Raw genomic sequence first — 21919 nt, 5'->3', positions numbered from 1 at the left:
CGGCGCTGAGATGTGTTGACTCAACAGGCACATGTGCACCCGTGGTGCTGAAGGAACAGCTCAGTGAGCCCCGTCGCAATGAAAGAGCCCGGCGCTTTCTCATCACCATCAGTCCTCAAAGTTTGCACCTCATTACATTCGCTTCGACCATGAAGAGACAAAACATCAGGACCCTCGTGTTGATCATCTGTACTTTTACTTATTTGCTCGTCGGAGCGGCGGTTTTTGATGCATTAGAGTCTAAGATGGAGATCACCCAGAAGAAGATCCTGGACGATCGGAAGCGAGAGCTGATGGACAAGTACAACTTGAGCAAAGTCAATTTCGACGAGCTGGAGCGGGTCGTGCTGCAGCTCAAGCCGCACAAGGCGGGGGTCCAATGGAGGTTCGCTGGGTCCTTCTATTTCGCCATCACGGTGATTACGACTATAGGTATGTCAGGCGCTCCAAGGCTTGTTCTTTTTGTGAAACATTTAAAATATATATAATTTTATTGAGGTTCATAATTTTAAAATTTCAAATAGGTTACATAAATAATTAAAAAGGGATTTAAGGGACCCCGCTTTGCACACTAATGTTACTGGATTCGTCAGCGTGTTGATGTCAGTTTAATGCAAAGTATGCTATTTGTTTTAGATTTTTTTATAAAATACACAGCATAGCAAAGTTTTGTTATTTGTAAGCCCGAATTAATCAAAATAATGTTATTTTCTTTTTTTATTTTCTATTTTAAAAATCACATTAAAGATATTTAAAATAACACAAAAGGGTTTCCTATTTCTGGGGGTGGTCATTCAAAAAGTGTGTTATTAACTCTGAATTGGTCAATAGTTGTTTTAAAGACTGTCAATTGGTTTAGTATGATTGTTTATCTTTGTTTAATATTGTAATTAGTTGCTGACATTTTGTTCAAATCTGGTAGACCATGAGGAATTAACCATCTAACAGATGGTGCTAGTTTATAAAGGCATTATTGTCTTGTCATGGTGGGGGGATTTAAAACAACACACCATGTTTGTAAATTCAGCAGTGTTCAGGTGTTTACTGATTTCGCATTCATTTAAGACTGGCTGGTTCAAATAACGAAGTTGGTTTAAAATGATTATTAGCTGTATGACAATCATGTTAAGACTTTTGTTTGTTTAATATTTTCATTTGTTGTTTTGAGTTAGTCTAAGGTTGTAATTAGTTAGTCTAATTGTGTCCATTTGTTTACATCTAATTTTGCATAGTAACTTGAAACTATATGTGAGGTGGTTATAATGGGGTTTTATTAAAGGTTGCATTGGGTGTATTTAAAAAAACACCATGTGGTGGAAAGTTCAGTTTATGATAGAAGTTTTCGCTAGTCTAGGATAGCCATTAGCTGTTTCAACTGACATTCTAAAATGATCACTGGTAAAGTAGACTGTCGCTTAATTAGACTTAGAATATTGCTCTTAAACTAAGCTTATTTTTAATATTTCTACAAAATGTTGTTTGACAGAATGTTCAAACATGATCTTCATATCACACTGTCTTAGTTGTCATAATGTCAGACTGAAGGGCAATCAAGACATGACAGACACAGACACAAAAGACTCACCTGGAGTTTGACGTCATCAATCTGGGCTACATTCAGTAACCAGTGTTCAGAGATGATTTCTTGGAGCAAATTTAAACAACCTGTGGAGCTACTTTTGCTAATGACATTTTTGATAATAAAACTAGAACAAAAAGCTTTCGACATTTTTTCCTAAAAAGCATTGAAGTTTTCGCGCTCATTATGTCACTAGCTTGAGTGCTCCTATTGGTTCTTGGATCGAATTTTTTTGTAACTGAAGCCACACAGGAAAGTGTCTCAAATCTTTTGACAAACCTTTTGCCAGATTTTTATCAGAGGGAAAGTTTGATTGCAACAGCCATTAAATCAAATGTCAGTAAACATGTTAATGTTGATGTTCGAAGTGATGTTATAAAGGCCATCAGGGGGCACTTAATCTGTGATCTGTGTGAGTCTCAATGTCCCAGTATAGTGAAGGGGACACTATACCTTCAGTGAGCGCCATCTTTCAGATGAGACGTTATACCAAGGTCCTGACTCTCTGTGGTTATTAAAAATTCCATAGCTCTTCTCGTAAAGATTAGGTGTGTAAGCCATGTGTCCTGGACAAATTCCCTTCATTGGCCTCTACAGATCATGACTTCCCAATCATCCCTATCCACCAAACTTACTCTATCACTGTCTCTCCACTTCATCAATAGCTAGTGTGTGGTGAACACATTGGCGCTGTTGTTCTGTTGCTGCCGTCACATCATTCAAGTGGATACTGCACACTGGTGGTGGTGTGGAGAGAATCTCCCCTCATGATTGTGAAGCGCTTTGGGTGTATTACAAGACGGTTCTCCAAAGTTGGTTTTCCAAGGCATGGTACTGTACAGTTTGGTTGTCAGGTTTAAAGTGAGCCATCACTTAAATGTGATGTAAACACTGATAATCTCTGATTGGTCTGAAAGAATCATCACTACTAGAGTCATTGGATTTGCAACTCAATTCACCAAACCTGCTATATTTAAACAGTAAGCACAGCCACTGAAGTGTGGTTTATTCATAAACTAATTTCGAGAGGATCACGTGCTTATAATCAACACGGCTGGCTCCTTATTAGCTCCGTAATCAGCCCTATTAGATGATTACGGAAGCATTATAAATAACCTGAGTTTATCACTCACACAGTTATCTTTGTCTTGAAGCTCCCCCCTTTCCACCCCTTCATCCTCCTCCTTTCCTGATTGGGCGACACGGTGGCCCAGTGGCTAGCGCTGTTACCTCACAGTAAGAACACCGCCGGTCCAACCTTTCGGGCCGGTCGGTGTTTCTGTGCGGAGTTTGCATGATCTCCGTGTTCGCGTGGGTTTCCCCCGGGTTCCCCGGTTTCCTCCCACCGTCCAAAACATGAATCATAGCCAAATCGACTAAAACAAATTATCACCCAATACAACCTCAGTTCACACTTCTCACGGTGACAAGCAGGGGAGTTTTCGAGACCTACCTGACCTCGAACTCCCCTCTCGCCCTTCTAACGGGAGGGAGCCCCGGGCTCGAGGATATTACGAGCTCAGGGCTCTCTCCCGGGACAGCATGCCAAATACGCTTTATTGATTATCAGCTAAGTGTGAACTCTTGAAATTGTAGCATGACAATTTATATATCCAAGCTAATTGAGTATTTCATTCAAAACAGTTTTTTCATAAAAAAAAATAAAACTATGTACTTTCAAATCATTAAACAACCTGTGCACAAGATATTTGCAATGTTTTCCCTCAAAGCTCAAAGGAAACCTAAAGGACTTCACGTCAGTCAGTTGTTTTGGATTTCTATGGGGCCAATCGCACCAAATGAGATTTTCCATTTTGAAAAGGCGAGGGACTGCAGCGCTTTTTTTTTGTTGACAACAAAAAAAGAAGTGTGCTGCGCTTTTTATGTTGCTAGGCAATGACTGAATCAGCTGCGTATTATGCACAAGTGTTGATGTTGATATTGGTATAATTTTAATATGATTAAAATATTAAATGATATGATATGATATGATATATGATATGATATAATATGAATTTTAATTTGATAATGTTGTTATATTCAATATTTGTAAAGTCATACAGCTCTAGATAACTCAAAACAGCGACCAGTAGTTTCTCCTCTATCTTTAAAAGTCTCTGTAGTCGTCTTGACAGCACAAACACTGCTGTCACCTCAACGAAAACCCCGTCTCTGTTTTCATTTAATTGGAGATTGAAAAAGACTCAATTGACGTAACACACTTTTTCCACTCAGAGTTGACTTTTTTCAACTTTAACAGCACACATAGATAAAAACGTGAGGCACAGTAGGTGGTGAAAATGCAAGGCGCACACGGCACATAAGTAGCATGCAAAATGTTCACGAACATTTGTAAATCATTAAAAAAAGTGTTCTTTGAGATTGGCCTCTAAAGGTGTTGCACATGCAAATTATCACAGCTTGGCCAGATTTAACAGGACTTAAGTCCTGCAACTTCATATGAAGAGCCTCACAAAAAGTTACAAAAAATATTGCAACCGCCAACACTGCGACGATGTCACATTCACTGTGCGCACCCAAGCAAGCTTGCAGGTATGTTGAGTAACACAGCCTTTGAGGTCAATAAGAGATCTAGATGTTCTCCTCATTGATAGCTGAGGAGCAGATCTAGCATTAGCTGAACAGGATGACCCAGAATGAAAACGATGATTTCATGGAAGTAGAGGCAAAGTAACTATACATAACTTTATATAAACAACTACAGTGGAAATGCAAAACAAAAGAGTCGAATTGTAGCTTACCGCACAGTTGAAAAGCAGCTTAAGATTTAGGCAGCAAGTTAATTACTTTAAACTGGTATTTTGATTCAGGCTGATATAAGATTGTCATTTGTTGGTCTCATTTGGTCTGAAATTGTATACCTTTGGTCTTCATAAGCTTGACTAAACTGGTCTTTTTGTTTAACTCAATCATGGTAGACCAGCAACAAACAATCTACTGTTCCAGGTGATAATAATTTAAGAGTGCGATTTTAAGGTGTTGCAAAAACTTATAATGCATATGGTGGAAAATTGAGTGTCTGATTGTAAATAGAGTGTACCAACTTCTGGCAAGTCATGAAGGGTCATTGGTTAGTACAAATGGCACAACTGTTGCACTAAAATGGCCATAAAGAGGTCTAGACCAAGGATGTCCAAACTAAGTCCTGGAGGGTCGTTGTTCTGCTGAGTTTTACTCCAACTTGCTTTAACACACCTCCCTTGTAGTTTCTAGAATATCTAGTAAGAACTCGATAGGCTGGTCGAGGTGTGATTGATTAGGGTTGGAGCTACTCTCCAGTTTTTACACCCTTGGTCTAGACTGTCTAAATTATTTTCTCTGAACTGGTTAACATGGTTAATCAAAGCAGGTGTCGTTTGGTAGATTAGCTGCTAATTATATATCTACTAGCTAAAGAGGCAACATTGATTGTTATGTACCAGCTTATGACCATCTTATACCAGCAAGAGGCTAACTGTGTTTCAAAACAGTGTGACTAGCTGAAACTGGATTTTCCAGCAGGAACACAGAGAGCTTATGTGTACTTAAACTTGCTCAACCTTTAGGAAAAGTCACAGATCTCCTGAAGGCGATGAGACATCTGTGGGCTTCGGTTTGGTTCATTGTAGAAAGTGTGATTCTGGACACTTTTTTATAATCAGACACTGAAGGGTTGTTCAAGGTCTTCTAAATTGTCCAAAGGATGAACAGATCTGATCAGTGACCAGTCTTCATCTGTCTATCTCTCTCTTTGTGTGTCTAAGCGATAGAAAACGGACAGCTGATGTGACATGTCGAGCAGTGACAGCTCTGTCATACCATGTGAACTGCTGTACCTCATCTAAAAAAATCACATTAAACATTTATTTACCCATTCCTGCAATAGAATATTTTCTTATTAATGGCTTCAATAATTGAGTCAGCAGCTTTCCTTTTTTTTTGTATTAGCTGTGTGGTTTTCTCAAATGGTTTGAGTTGTCTTAACTTATTGGGTTTTACAGTTGATAGATTTCTTTTTATTATTTTTTTGGTTTTACTGTGCTCAAATTGCTTTGTTTACTTAAATGGATTAAGTTCACAGTACTCATTAGGATAATTTTTTTTTTACTTAAATGGTTTATTGCAATTGGTTTTCTTAAATGGTTTGAGTTACCTTAACTTTTCAACCCAGGCTCATTCTGAAAACGTAGTCCCATGGATGCGACTGTGTGTGCTTTTTCGTATCTCAAATGTTTCTTTTGAGTGCCATTTTCACCTGCTGCTGTCTGTCTATCTGACTGAATGAATGAATGATTGACTGTGTGACCGGCCAATCAACTGACCCAGCCTCCTTCTTCCCTAAATCCAACCAATTTTACTGATTGACCCACCCACCCGCTTACTTCCCTAAACCCAACCAAAAATTTACAAAAGCCGTCCAGAAAAAGAAAAGCCCTCGTCTGATTTTTACAGCGTTTTCAGATTTTACCACATCCTCACCCTGTTATGAACTTGTTCACTTTATTTTTTGGATTCTGTTTTTGTCTTACCTGATTTCTATAACCGCTGTTCCTCGGACTCTGACCCGGTCATCATCGTCGTCGTGGTCAGCTCCTCGCTACACGGTAAAAATTTTTAAGTTAAGTCAACTAAAACCATTTGAGGACACCTATTGCTACCAACAACTTTAGTTAAAAAAAAACTAATCCATATAAGCACTGTGAACTTACTCCATTTAAGTTGAAGTAATAAAGTATTTATTCACCTCATTACCTTCAACACTGAGTTCAAAACTTTTTTCAAATGAGTAGAAATAACTTTCAGCACATTTTGAGTTAAGTACACTCATTTAATTTGTTACAGTTGACTGTTGGGTTTTACGGTGTGCATGTATGTACAGTATAATACATATTAAGCTATACATAAATTAATATGTTTTATTATTTAATGTAATATTGTCCAAACAATATGCACTTTTAAGGGAACTTCATGTTATCCTTAATGTTAAAAGCATGTTTTTTAAAAGGGACCTATTATGCAAAACACACTTTTATAAAGGGTTTAAACACAGTTGTGTTGCAACAGTCTAAAAATGTAACCAGCTTCTAATAGCTAAGAAATATATGTATTTTTTATAATCACAGATTATAAAAACTGTCTGCAGAAAACCTTTGATTGACATTTTTCATTTGTTTGTGTCATCAGAGGGAAAAAGCCTCGTCCATTAGTGATGATCTCTCCCTCATTAGCAAAGAACTTTAGTCTTGTTTTTCAATCTGCCGCTATGCTGACACGCATGCATTTGCAGCTCCTGCGAACAATTTAATTTGAATTTAAAGCAACAGTCACCAAAATGACGTAATTAGGGTAAAAGCCTAAAAGGGGCAGTTTCAAATAGTTATATAAAATAAAGAAAACATTATGTGTGAAGTATTTTGACATCAGAGGGACATTAGAGACTTATTTTACATATTGTAAAAAAGGGCATAATAGGTCTGCTTTAAAAGCAGTAAAATAACCAGAACCATACTATATGATGGTAATCTATATAATAAACTATATGAATAAGTAATTAATAGTATAACAAACAATTAATTAAAGTATTACAATTTAGCGTCCCCAATTCGCCTATATCGCATGTCTTTGGACTTGTGGGGGAAACTGGAGCACCCGGAGAAAACCCACACATACATGGGGAGCACATGCCAACTCCACGCAGAAATGCCAGCTGACCTAGCCGAGACCTGAACCAGTTACCTTCTTGCTGTGAGGCAATAGTGCTATTCACTGCGCCACCACGCCACCCATAAAAGAAACTGGGAACATAAAGTACTGGGGAAAACAGTCATTTTATATTATGTTTAAATTTCAGATATTTTTATTTGACCAAATTGCCACTATTATTACAAATGTGTAATTACAGACATATAAATTGTTTGTTACAACATTCAAATACACTAAACATATTTTAGCTTCAGTATAATTATGCTATTATACAATAACCTTCAAAAGTCTTGTCATTGATCCCAGTTGTAAGAACAACAAATAATAACTTGACTTCTACTTGATCTTTTGGAAAAGTTTCTGAAGGTAGATTTATCTGATGAATCATCTGTTGAACTGCATCCCAATCATCAAAAATACTGCAGAAGACCTATTGGAACCCGCATGGACCCAAGATTCTCACAGAAATCAGTCAAGTTTCCTTCTCATACTAAGCCTCCACATCAAAGTTCCTGATGGCAAAGAAAGTCAAGGTCAAGGTGCTCCAGGATTGGCCAGCCCAGTCACCAGACATGAACATTTTTGAGCATGTCTGGGGTAAGATGGAGGAGGCATCGAAGATGAATTTAAAGAGTCTTGATAAACTCTGGGAGTGCTGCAAAAACGCGTCCTTTGCCATTCCAGATGGCTTTATTAATAAGTTATTTGAGTCATTGCAGAGAGGTATGGATGCAGAGGCCTTTGCTTTTCATAGGAAGTGGTTTTTATAAAGACGTTATATTTAGGTGGGTCAAAAATGTACTCTTCAGTTCAGCTAATGTGTTTCATATAAATGCAATCAATTGTTTTTTTTCCGCTGTGCCCACTCCATTTTATTAAAGGGACTAAGCCGAAAAGAAAATGAATGGATGAATAAAACATTCAACATAATATGTTTCTTTAAATTTAGCCTATAAATAGTTTGCAATCACTTACCTTAAAAAAATGTAAATGCAATGAATCATTTTTATCAGTGCAGTATATTCTTCAAAAGTATATCATTCCCACAATAAACACTCTGCTAAAGTGCATTACCTTTCCAGAGGGATTCTCAGATCTCGTGTCATTATGTAACAGACCTTAAATCATATTAAAATCTCAACCCCATCCACCAAAAACTCATGCAACTTAATTAATTTTTCCATTGTCATGTAAGCTGCATTTCCTCTTATCGAGACGCATCTGTGGCCAGGTCTGTTTCATGTGTCTGCGATAGATTGGGTTACTGTGTACACATGCCGTGAGTAATCTAATCATCAGTTAAGCAACCAGCCTGCCAGCACCTTATTGTCAATGCAGGGCACTCTGTAAACAAGGAACTGTTTACAGTCTTTGGTCTGTGGTATCAGCTCAGTACACAGAGTAAACCCGATCCATAGTGGAAGTTTGTGCAGTAATGATCAGACCACTGTTCTGTTTAACCAGACTGGATCGTGAGCCAACAACATATATTCTGAAATATATAACATACACTGTAAAAAAAAAAAAAAAAGAAAAAGTTAATTAACAGGTTGCGTATTTTAAGTGTTTTCTGCTTATTTGAGGTTGTGAATTGCATTATGGAGTTTTATCTCTGCTCTGTCGACTTTTGATGTTGAAAATGAAACACTGCAGATTAACAACTTTTATTGGCATTTAGCAATCTGAGAAAAGATATTGTTTAAGTGTGTAAAATGACTACTGGAAATTTATCACTAGGTTTTTGTGTCATCATTTTCCACACAAACACAGACAATATGTTACTGCAAACTACTAAAAGAAATATCAACAAGGGTCACTTTTCAAACTTTTCAACATCAAACAATTTTGGAGGAAAGATCAAGATCTCATAATGCTATTCAAAAGCAAAGATAAGTGAGAAATAAAATAATTTATTAATAATGTATAAAATAATTATTTTGGCCAATAATATTGACCTTAAAATGGTTTTAAAAACATTACAAACTGCTTTTATTTGTGGCCGATATTAAACAATATGTTTAATATGTGTGTGTGTGTGTGTGTGTATATATATATATATATATATATATATATATATATATATATATATATATATATATATATATATATATATATATATATATATATAATTTTTTTTAAGGGATATATATCCATAATAGTAATAATAATAATAATGTAATACATTTTTACAGTGAAGAATATAAAAGATATTGTTTAATAGAAAAAATCTCATTAACACATTAAAATAGTTCTTAAAGTTTACTATTCAGTCAAATATACAATAATCTAATTAGCACAGCTTTTAGAATATACAGATCATCTTAAAACTTGATAAAACCACAAATCTTTTATTCATCATTTAACCAGCAGTTATTATATCATGTGATTCAAATTTAGAACAATCTCATTTGAGCTTGCATTAATATGCTCATATCAATCATTATAAAACTATGAGATAAAACGGAAGAAGAATCTTAGTCATTGTTAATCCAAGTCATGTTATTATGAGCATGTTAATTTGAACAAAAAGCCTGAAAACAAAGTTATATTAATATCAACAGCAACACTCTCGTAAAATACCTAGCTGATTTAGTTGTTGACTAACGACATTAAAAAAGCGCACCACACTCCTTTTTTTCTTGTCAACAAAAAGGCAGTGCATTGCACCTCACGTTTTTGGCACGTAAATGCACGTTTATTGTAATCTGCCACCTGGGTTGTAATCTTTAAAAACAGCAATTCTTTCTTTGCATGTTAGACCTACCGCTTTTTGTTCGATATTGGTGAAGAAGTATTTTGTTGTCCATTCTTCCTTAAACACGACATTCAGAGTATTTTTTTCATTCATTTAGTGCATTTTATTATCTGTAAGTGTGTTTTAATTCTACTGGTTGCACTAACTGTAGTGCATGCAATACTGTTATCAAATGGCGTTCACTTGTATTGCATCATTAATTTACAAATTCTTAAACCAAACCGTTACTCAGAAGCAGAGTTTTATAAAAATCCCATGCCGGCCGCATGAAAGTGTTCAGCAAGCCTCATATGGCCCGCAGGGCCATAGTTTGCCCACCTCTGCGCTATGGCAACCCCTGTTAAATTATGGACCAACCCGAAGGAAAATGAATGAATGAATTCCCTTGTCAGTTATTCCTCAAACAAAGGCAATGTTCAGCAGATGGACTACAGACCTAGTTTACTATCTGAGAAAAACCAAACATATAAAGCTAATCATTATTTTCTTTATTTTCTATTTTTTTAAGGTGTAGACAAGAAAGCACGGGTTGCAGAGAGAAAAGGATCCAACATAGGCTCTTTCTGAAAACGCAACCCTATATACAATTATGGAAAATTGTCAATTATGTAGCCAGAAGTATGTATGGCTGCATTTCATTCTTTAAACGATACGGGGTGGTATGATGCCGCTCCTTTTCACGCTTACCAGCTGATCGCTTATCTTCATGTGGACAACTTTTCACTGTTACCAATTTGTCCAGTTAGCTCACTGGGACTTTGAGACGCAGAGAGGAGATAATCGTGATAGTGTTCGAATCAGGTAAAGAATGGTTTCAGAAAGCAGGTAAGACAAAAACAGAAGCAAAAAAATAAAATCAACAAGTAAATAACAGGGTGAGAATGTGGTAAAACATGATAAAAATCAGACGGGCTTTTCTTTTTCTAAATTGCCAGCCAGTCAGTCAGTCAGTCAGTCAATCAGTTGACAGCAACCTCTGGTGGATTTACGAGAGAAGAGTAGGCATGAATGGCACTCGCGAGAGATTTTTGAGATCTCAAAAAGCATATACAGTAGCCTCTCGTGATTCGCGAAAACAAAAACTGAAAAACCTAGCTCCTGTGATGTTTTTGACGGTCTCCAGAAATGTATATAGAGGTTCATTTTCAGAAGGAGACTGGGTTGAGAGGATCGGCAAAGGAACTCGAGTCGGGAATCAATCTTGGGTTGGCGTAAGCTAACTAACTATTAGGCTTTTGGCACCGACCAAGCTAATTAAGTTAAGCAAAAGTCTAAATGTGTTAGTTTACAAAACATTATATCTAAAAGATTCTGAGATCGCAAAATGCAAGGAACTGTACAAAAAGTCTCACGGTTCTGTTTGGTTGCGATTGTCAGACCAACGATTCGATTATGCTTTCCATAGTTTTTTCTTCACAACACAAGAAAAATTATTAAAATCTATAAATATATTTATATAGTATTTGAATAGTTAGGTGTAACGCGTTCCACTTTAACATTACTGTATTCTAATTACATGTTTAAGGCACGCAGTAATGTATCAAAATACATTTTAAATTTGTGTAATCTGATAACAGTAACTAAAGTCAATGTAATTGTGTTATTTACGTTCTAAATATAGTTTTTGGTAGAAAAAAATGCTTCTTTAAAATCACGTTCTCTGCTGCAACATCAGCTAATAAGCATGCGCTTTTAAATAGCTGGAAAATGTGAGCTAAAAAGGTTGCTGTAGAGAGTGTCTGCTTCTTCAAGTGGAAATACAGACATTACTTTGATTTCATTGAAAGTAAAAACTAAAACATTGCAGTAAAATTCAGTCTATGTCCAGTCTCTAAAGAACTTTTGACTGCATTAACCTTGACCAGCAACTTGTTTAGCACTTGAACAGAAAGCATTCTATGACAACACTTGTCACCAAGGAGGACACCGGTGCCCAAAAATAGGCTAAATGGACTTTTTGTGCAGGATTGAGAGTGAAGGTATCTTTTGAATGTAAAGAGAAGCGTAGCTGGTTATGGGGCCGTTCATATATTGCATCTTTTACGCACGCTAATACTGGGAGCGCATATTGCACGGACTCGCATTTCATAGGTGCACATAGTTAATTGTCTCACACACTAATTATCTCAGACAAACACAGAACACCTAAACAATGCAGTGCTTTTGCATATGGATGTCAATAGTTACAAGTATCCAGTTTTCTTCTAAATGTCTTCTTTTGTGTAAAAAAAAAAGACAAACAGCATTGGAAATAGTAAATGATGAGAGAATTTTAAGTTTTGGGTGAACTCTTTAATCTTTTGAATGTGTCAAGCTGCTGTGATCAACCTATTGTAATATTTCTCAGTAAATACTAAATTACTGAAAGAGCTACAGTGTATTTTTGTATTTTATAGGTTTTATGTGTTTTAAAAGTAACTTCAAAGTAATAATTGATTACTTTATCCATGAAGCAATCAGTAATGTAATCAGATTACAATTTTCCAGTATAATCACTTATTTGTTATCTATTTTTTGAGCACTGTCATGCGAGTTCTTACACTCCTATAACAGCCACGGTTACAGTCTATATGCGCAAAATGCGTGGTTATCGCAGGTAATATGTAATAGATGCGGTGGAGAAAACTACAGACATGCTTGTGTCTGAATACAAGTATCGCTTGAACAGCCGAGAGAAAAGGAAAAGTTGCCTCACGAACATGCCAGCAGGTCAAATGTCCAAAGTGAGAGAGAGAGAGAGAGAGAGAGAGAGAGAGAGAGAGAGAGAGGCAGAGATAGAGTTTTACAGCTTTCATTGTCTTCTCAGTAGTGGAATAGGGCTCATTTGCTGTACCTTCTTCAATGTCAGTAAAAGACTGGCCAGAAAACTCACAAGCAGTGAATTGTCCACAGTTAACTGCATTTTAAGTTGGAGCATTTTAATTACTCACCCTTGCCCTTTTCTTCTCAATATTCTACAGTGGCATATAGCGCATAGAAGATAAATGACATCAGTATGTAATAACCGGTTATGATTTATTACTGAACCCATATCGAATTGTTTGAATAACAATTAATTTTGACAGCCCTAACAAAAAGTATTCTTTAGATATTTAGTCAGCCATTTTGATTTTTGATCTGACTGAACCTGAAATGGCAATGTCTAATTGAAGGATTTAGAGATTGCTAATATTAACAGTAGAGCTCCTGACATGAGAGAAATTATTTCAAAACAACATGTTCCCTAAGAACTATTTTTGAGTTTCTGCTCAGATTGTTGATGTTATAGTTGTGGGACCAATACAGTTCCAGAGTCCGGCGACAATACAGCAGGAAACAAGCACCTCTTCTGCCCTCCGCAACAGGGAACAAATGTTTTGGATGGAAAGAATGTGAACCGAAAAAACAAACACCCTCCTGGCCAGCAGAGCAGGTGGTCATGCATCAGTCGGGATCTGTGGCTTTTTGCACTTTATACAATATCGGACGATTTTCACATAGACAATCTGTTGACCAGCTTGACGCTTTAATGTCCCAGCTAGTGTTTCAGAAGGACAGTAAAAGGTTTTTTGTTTCTTTCTTTTTACCTTGGCACTTTATCCAAAGCATATTTAGAGTTAAGCAGCCACCTGGTTAGACCTTTTTATGACCCCCGCTGTGCTAAAACACACTCATAGAGGAAGTTTCCTGTTCCAAAAGTATCAGAAAAATCATTATTTCCTGATAATATGTACAAAATGAATCAGTGTATCTTGAATCCACATGAGTTTTACAATCCAATCCATAAATTTAGTATACAAACCTTTTGTAATATGCAGTTGTACCACAGAATGTTTTATAAAGCACACTGACTAAATATGCAAAATATTATTTTTTTATCAATAATAAATAATATTTGAAATATTAGTAATAATTAAAACTTAACATTTGAGGTTGTTTCTTAATTTAGAAATAAGCTTAATAGTAGTTTTTAAGCCTATTCCATAAGTCATATAGTATTTACACAGTATTAAATTTGTAACATTCAAAAAAGGTCATTGAATTCAAACAAGAGAACATCTTTATATTTATCTCTCAATCATTGGTATTAATATGCACATTATTGTTATTATTTGTCTGATTTGCCAATTGACTGAAACCCCCAAACAGAAAATTGTACGGATGAAGACCAAAATTATAACACTTTCATCTACAGAAAGAAAATATGGTATTTTAGAATCTTTGATTTGTAGAATATACATCAGGGGTGCCCAAAACTTGGTCCTGGAAGGCCAGTGTCCTGCATAGTTTTAATACAACCCAAAACAGACACACCTGGGCTAGCTAATTAAGCGCTTAGTAAGCCAGCTAGAAATGTCCTGCCAAGAACGTTGAGGCAAGTTTGAGCACAACCAAGACCGCCGTGCAGAACCAAGTTTGGGCACCCCTGATATATGCTACTTGACAAAAGTCTTGTTGCCTATCCAAGTTTTAGGAACAGCGAATAATAACTAGACTTCTAGTTGATCATTTGGTATCAGAAGAGGCTTATATAAAAGGCAAAGACCTCTAGATTCTGACTATTTTAACAAATGAAAATATGATCACGCCTTGATTTTTAATTAATAAAAAAGGACAGTAAGGTCTGACTTTAAAAAGTAAAGTGTTCTTGCAGTTCATCAAGATTCTTTGGATGCATCTTCAATGCCTCCTCCTTCATCTTACCTTAGACATGCTCAATAATGTTCATATCTGGTCACTGGGCTGGCCAATCCTGGAGCATCTTAACCTTCCTTGCTTTCAGGAAATTTGATATGGAGGCAAATATATGGAGGCAAAAATATATATATATATATATATATATATATATATATATATATATATATATATATATATATATATATATATATATTATTTATTTTTATTTATTTATTTTTTTTAACCAAACTTGACTGTTTTCTGTGAGAATCTTGGGTCCATATTCATTCCAATAGGTGTTCTGCAGTATTTGTGATGATTGGGATGCAATTCAACAGATCAGTTATGGGAAAAATCTACCTTCTGCCACTTTTCCAAATGACCAAATGACCAACTGATTGTTGTAGTTTTTATTTGTGCTAAAATAATTATTATTCTCATATTTTGATCACTGTGTTAAACTACTGTGGCAACTGAAATAATTTGGAAAAAGTAGTGATTACAAATAACTAAAAATTTATATATTGCTTTCCAAGTGTGGTTCAAAAGAAGCAATAAAAAAGGGAAAGTACAGAAACTGGCCTGGACAGAATTGAAGTCTACCAACCATTTTGTCCACATCTGAATATATTTCATTTTCCTTTAGCTTAGTCTCTTTATTCATCAGGGGTCGCCATCAAGGATTGAACTGTCAACTTATGCAGCATATGTTTTACACAGCAGATGCCCTTGCAGCAGCAACACAGTACTGGAAAACACTCATACATTCTCGCATGTACACACATAAACTTTAATAGTTATAAACCAAAATAAAAACTATTTATTTTATTCAATTCACCTATACCGCATGTCTTTGGACTTGTGGGGGAAACCGGAGCACCCGGAGGAAACCCACGCCAACAGGGAAGAACATGCAAACTCCACACAGAAATGCCAAATGACCCAACAGGGACTCAAACCAGTGATCTTGTTTTGAGGAGATAGTGTAACCACTGAGCCACTGTGTCACTATCATCTGTATATATGTATAGTCAAGTGTTTTGGAACACCCCTCTAAATCATAGAATTCAGGTTTTCCAATCATTTTCATGACCACAGGGATAAAATCAAGCACTTAAAAATGCAGACACTTCTACAAAATGCCTGTCAACATTGGGATGTGTTAATAAGTAATGAAAATTACAAACTATAGAATAAATAACATACAATAAAAAAAAGTTGCAAATAAATAAAACAGTTTAGCCTAGCAGTTTAATAAAAAATTAAGCTGGGGTGGGCAACTTTGGTTCTGGAGGGTCACAGCCCTGCAGAGTTTTTCTCTGACCCTAATTGAACACACCCGAACAAGCCAAGCAATATCTTAAAGACCACTAGTAAGCTAAAGGCAAGTGTGTCCATTAAGAATTGGAGATAGACTGTGCAGGATAGTGGCCCACTGGGACTGAAGTTGCCCATGGTATAGAGACGTTTGACTGACCTCAACCCAAATTAAAACATTTAAGATGAAATAAGCTGTCTCATTTTAGAGGCTGCATCTTCTGAAAGATGCAGACTTCAAAGGTGAGTCCTTCGAAGTCCACATAAGCTGAACCAGCATTTTGAAATTAGACAATCTTACTAAGCAGTTATATAATTTATGATGATTTTTTCTCAAAGTTAATACTTAATGTAAGTTTTAAAACTTACATTAAGTGCAATTAATGTGCTCCTAGAAGAATATTCAAACATAAACAAATCTTGTGGAAAGGTTTCCTAGAAGCGCTGATTTAAAAGGAATATATTGCTACTTTGCATAGGATACCTATGTATCACTAATTGACACCACCAATCTTCTGGATGTCTGCAAAAGACATGTTTAAGCACTTTAAAAGTAGTAGGACATGTCCTTGTGATTTTGAAGCATGACTCTGTAATGTGCAATATGCTTACGTATGCTGTATTTGTGCTCATAGTATCATCTAAAGTGACATACAGTATGGCCAGATGCCCGGTGGAGACAGCATAGCAAACACAATCAGCATCCTTCATCACAAAAAAGCAGACAATCAAAAAAGACAGAAAAGTTCACAGTTTTTTTTTTTTTACTCTTTTCAGACAATTCTCTGTGTGATGGTTGGAGTGATAGTTGGAATTGGAGAAGTGGTTGTGAAATCTCATAGACCAATCATGCCACACTCAAAATCACTAAATTAATTTTTCTTCGTCATCCTGGTGTTTGTTGTCAACTTCAGCAGATCTTCTTGACCATGTCTACATGCCTGAGTACAATAAGTTGCTTCCTTGTGCTAGGTTGATTAGATTTATAAAGTGAAAAGGTGTACCTAGAACAGGGTAGCCCAAACTCGGTCCTGAAGGCCTGCTAAGTTTAGCTCCAATTTGCTTCAATACACCTGCCAGGATGTTTATAGTACAGTATATCTTGTAAGAACTTAATACGCTGGTTCAGTTGTGTTTGATTAGGTTTGGAGCTAAACTTTGTAGGACACTGGCCCTCCAGAACTAAGTTTGGACACTAAAAAGTGCCCTGTAACATACAGTATAGCGAGGACATTCATTCATTCATTTTCTTTTCGGCTTAGTCCCTTTATTAATCTGGGGTTGCCACAGCGTAATGAACCGCTAACTTATGCAGCACATTAATTAATTTAATGCAGCGGATGCCCTACCAGCTGCAACCCATCTCTGGGAAACATCTATACACACTCATACAATATGGACAATTTAGCCTACCCAATTCACCTGTACCGCATGTCTTTGGACTGTGGGGGAAACCGGAGCACCCGAAGGAAACCCACGCGAACGCAGCGAAAACATGCAAACTCCACACAAAAATGCCAACTGACCCAGCTGAGGCTCGAACCAGCGACTTTCTTGCTGTGAGGCAACAGCACTACCTACTGTGCCACTGCATCGCCCTATAGCGAGGACATCAATTGATTAAAAGAGCTAAAAATTTTTGTAACGAATAATTGATGGTATTTCAAGTTATTAGAAAAGTAATGCTTACTTGAGGTTGTGATGTGGCCATGACCCTAAGCACCTCCAGTGTGCATTATTTAATATTATTTCAATGAACTACTGTTAATTATTCTGGTATTACCACAGGCACAACACCTGACCGACACTATACCTTTGTGCACTGTTCAAATGTACTACCCTTTTGTTATGTCTGGGATGAAAACATCCACTGAATTTAACTGCAGTAGAAATGAATACGTTAAATATATATATTTTTTACTTTTTTTGCATAAATTGCTAAAAAAAAAATTACAGGATTTTAACTCTCTAAATTGCCAAATTTATAAAGGATATCACTGATTTGGTGGAAAAAAAGAGGTATTTTCAAAATAAAAAGTAATTGTGTACTGGATTTTTTTTATTAACCTTTTACCACAGTATTAGAAGTGAATGATCAGTAACAACATTGGCTTTGATGCATTGTTAAATTTTCATTTTTTCTCCCTAATTTACTGTTGGTGGCTGTTTTTGCCCCATTGATTTCCATTAGAGCCACTTTTGATGGTGCATACTGTAAATACACAGTCTTTGTTTTCGTTTATGCCATGTAGTTCTGAGAGCTAAAATGCATATTTTAATTTTCTCAGACACACCAAGGTAAGTCCAAAAAGGTCACTTTCACACTCTCACACACTCACAGACACACTTACACACACTTTAATTTGCTGTTACACTCCATATAAAATCAAGTAACTAAGTTTTTTTTCCCTCTCTTTAAGGCCTATTTAAAGGGTTAATGGTGCCAATTGATGATCAACAGAAAAAAAAAATACAAATTTTATTTCTTCCCAACAGGGAAAACCACCAACAATCAAAAATGCATGATTACATGGTGCCATTGTTTTGTAATCAAAGCAATGTGGTTATAATGGAAGTCATCGGGAATAAAAACAGCCACCAACAGTAAATTAGGGAGAAAAAAAATGAAAATCAATCAAAAATAATACATCAAAGCCAATGTTATTTCATAGGTTCAAGACTGTAGAAGCTTAAAAAAACAGTCCATAATTACTTTTATATTGTAAATGCATCATTTTGTGTGTTTTTTTCACCAAATCAGTGACATCATTTATGAATGTGGCACTTAAAGAGGTAAAATGCTGTAATTGCCTAAACAATTGAGTAGTATTGATCAGCGCTGTGGCTGATAAACAGATTTATGCAAAAAAAAAAAAAAAAATGCATACAGCAGTTTAATTTTGTGGATGTTTTCATCCCTACCATAACAAAAGGGTAGTGAATTTGCAGAGTGTATCTATTAGTTTTTTTTAAAAGCATTTTCTTAAATTTTTGTCCAAACAAGATTTGTCACGCAAAATCATTCGCTAGCTAAAACAAAAAATGTCAATGCCAAATTAAAACTTCAAATCACCCCAGAGTGGAGGTTTAAGATGTAGTATTTCAAGATATTTATGAGGTTTTTTTTCTCAAACTGCTCCTGTGTGTAACAGTTATTTCTTATACATCTCATCAAAACCCTTTAGTTGTGTTTTGATATGAATGGTTTTCACTATTTTAACTAAAATTACTTTGCCTGGAACTATTTTGTGCGTTTATCTGAAAATAACAGCACACCTTAGCTTAGAATGTGCATCGACCAATCAGAAACAAGCATTGAATAGCCTTTTAATATAAATAGCAACTAAGTGTTTATAAACTCACATTTGTCACTGAAAGAATTAATTTTACAAGAAATGCTGTATTGTTTTAAACATTATTGACCTGCAAATCATAATATCAGAATGATTTCTTGAGGATCATGTGAGACTGAAAATCTCTCTATTACATAAATGATCATTCATTCATATTTCGTAGTCCCTTATTTTTCAGGGGTCACCACAACAGAATGAACTGTCAACCATATGTTTTACACAGCAGATGCCCTTTCAGCCACAACCCTGTACTGGGAAACACCCATACTGTACACACTCATATTTGCACTCACATACACTATGGCCAGTTTAGTTCATTCAATTCACCTATAGCCCATGTCTTTAAACTGTGGGGGAAAGCGGAGCACCCAGAGGAAACCCACACCAATACAGGGAGAACAAGCAAACTCCACATGGAATTGCCAACTGACCCAGCTTTAATCGAAACCAGTTACCTTCTTGCTGTGAGGTAACAGTGCTAACCACTAAGCTACCGTGTCGCCTACATAAATGATCTGTTAAAATAAATTACTAAACAGTAATGTTAAACAGCAAAATGCTTCATGATAACTCTGTTTTACTGTATTGTTGGTCAAATTCATATATGCAAATGTAATAAAACGATATATCACAGTAATATTATATCAAAGAACGCAATCAGATATTTATACTAAAGTGAACAAATGATATCTTACATAAAGGAGAAAAGGAATAGCATTATATAATGGCACGACTCTGCAGTACTGCTTTGCCGATGTCGCTTTTCAAGAAGATGACGAGGATTAAAAGTGACAGCAGCGGGACAACTGACCAGAGTGTGTCAAGCCCCAAACACTGCTCGAGTTACATATAGCCTACTAAACATAACCACTCAGCACAAACACACACACTCAAACACAACAGTCATAGGACTTATTCTGAAATAATCATTTAGAAACTGGTAGATTTTTCTTTTTTTCTTTCTTTTTTTGGTTTACATTGGTTTACTGAAATTTTTTCAAGAAATAGAAATATTAAATCAGAAGCAACTTTTGAAAGTTAGAACTTTTTCCACTCCATCTCATTACTGGTAGACTTTGAACAACAAAAAAATAAAATAATTAAATAAAATAAATAGCAACGGGGCGACGCAGTGGTGCAGTAGGTAGTGCTGTCACCTCACAGCAAGAAGGTCGCTTGGCCTCGAACCTCAGCTCGGCTCGACTCAGTTGGCGTTTTTGTTTGGAGTTTGCATGTTCTCCCTGCGTTTGTGTGGGTTTCCTTCACGTGCTCCGGCTTCCCCCACAGTCCAAAGACATGTGGTACAGGTGAATTGGGTAGGCTCAATTGTCCGTAGTGTATGAGTGTGAATGAGTGTGTATGGATGTTTCCCAGAGATGGGTTGCGGCTGGAAGGGCATCCGCTGCGTATAAACGTGCTGGATAAGTTGGCGGTTCATTCCGCTGTGGCAACCCTGGACTTATAAAGGGACTAAGCTGACAAGAAAATTAATGAATGAATGAAATAGCAACGAGTAATAATAAATACTTGTGTGATAAATAAATATCACATGAGTAGCAGTGCGATATGAGTGTATACCAGCACTGGTGGGAGGCAGGGGCGCCTCCAAGTGGTGGCCAGGGGTGGCCATGGCCACCCCTGGGTAAACTCTGGCCACCCCTGTGGCCACCCCAATATGATTTTGCTGTTGATTTTATTAACTTGAATGCAACAAAAACATCCCTTAGTAAAAGCATTGGGATACTATTTACTTTATGCACGTGTGTTAACTTAGAGTGGCAATCCCAGAATAAAGACATTAAGGGCCGTTCTCATCTTTTTGGTGAAAGCAAACTGACGCGTGCGTGCAGAAAACCATTCCCGTGTGGCTCACGCGCTCGTGTGTGAATCCCGGTTGTTTACATGCACGCTGATAAAAAACGCGCCGCTCATGCGCCGTGAAACCGGAGAAAGCCTTTTGTGAAGAGGTGTCAGGTGTTTAGTTTTGAAAGTCGACAAAACTAAAGTTTATATATGATGATACTTTCACTAAGCATGTCTATAAAGCAGAAAGGAGGGATAAAGAGTCAGGGACGTAAGACTTCATAACATTTTTTCTTGGCCATAATTCGGGTCTAAGACCACAGATAAAACACATATTTTTGTATTCTATAGAATTGTCATAACTAATATTCATGCAAAAGGTTCCCTATAAGTGATCTTAGCATATCACTCTGTTACATTGTTTTCCAGTAACATTTAGGATTGATGTCTGTTGTTTATTTAGAATAATAATAATATTAACATTAATTGTATTTATTTAAAATAAATATAAGTAAATTTTTATATTTATTGAAAAATAAATTTAACTATTTAGGGAGGGTGGGTATATGGGGTGGTTCACCCAGGGTGTCGTCTAAACTAGAACCACCACTGCCCTCCCTGATCGTCATTGACAGCGCACACACACACACACACACACACACACACACACACACACACACACACACACACACACACACACACACACACACACACACACACACACACACACACCTTCAATAGACAGTAATGGCT

At 36.4% G+C, this 21919-nt stretch overlaps 2 protein-coding genes across 2 annotated transcripts in view; both read left to right on the top strand.

The window, feature by feature from the left end:
• The window catches only part of LOC137488715 (uncharacterized), a 731364-nt gene that overhangs the window by 540256 nt on the left and 169189 nt on the right, over nt 1-21919 (top strand). The gene's annotated exons all lie outside the window — the stretch shown is intronic.
• kcnk3a (potassium channel, subfamily K, member 3a) overlaps nt 150-21919 on the top strand; it is a 34229-nt gene continuing 12459 nt past the window's right edge. The window contains exon 1 of the mRNA NM_001030162.1: nt 150-432. Within this exon, the coding sequence (NP_001025333.1) occupies nt 150-432 (283 nt within the window). The remainder of the gene's footprint in view (nt 433-21919) is intronic.

The sequence above is a fragment of the Danio rerio genome, chromosome 20 (genome assembly GCF_052040795.2).
Source record: "Danio rerio strain M-AB ecotype USA chromosome 20, GRCz13ab, whole genome shotgun sequence".
NCBI classification, from domain to species: domain Eukaryota; kingdom Metazoa; phylum Chordata; class Actinopteri; order Cypriniformes; family Danionidae; genus Danio; species Danio rerio.
The sequence above is the reverse complement of the archived record's forward strand: the minus strand, read 5'-3'. Positions and strand labels throughout refer to the sequence as shown.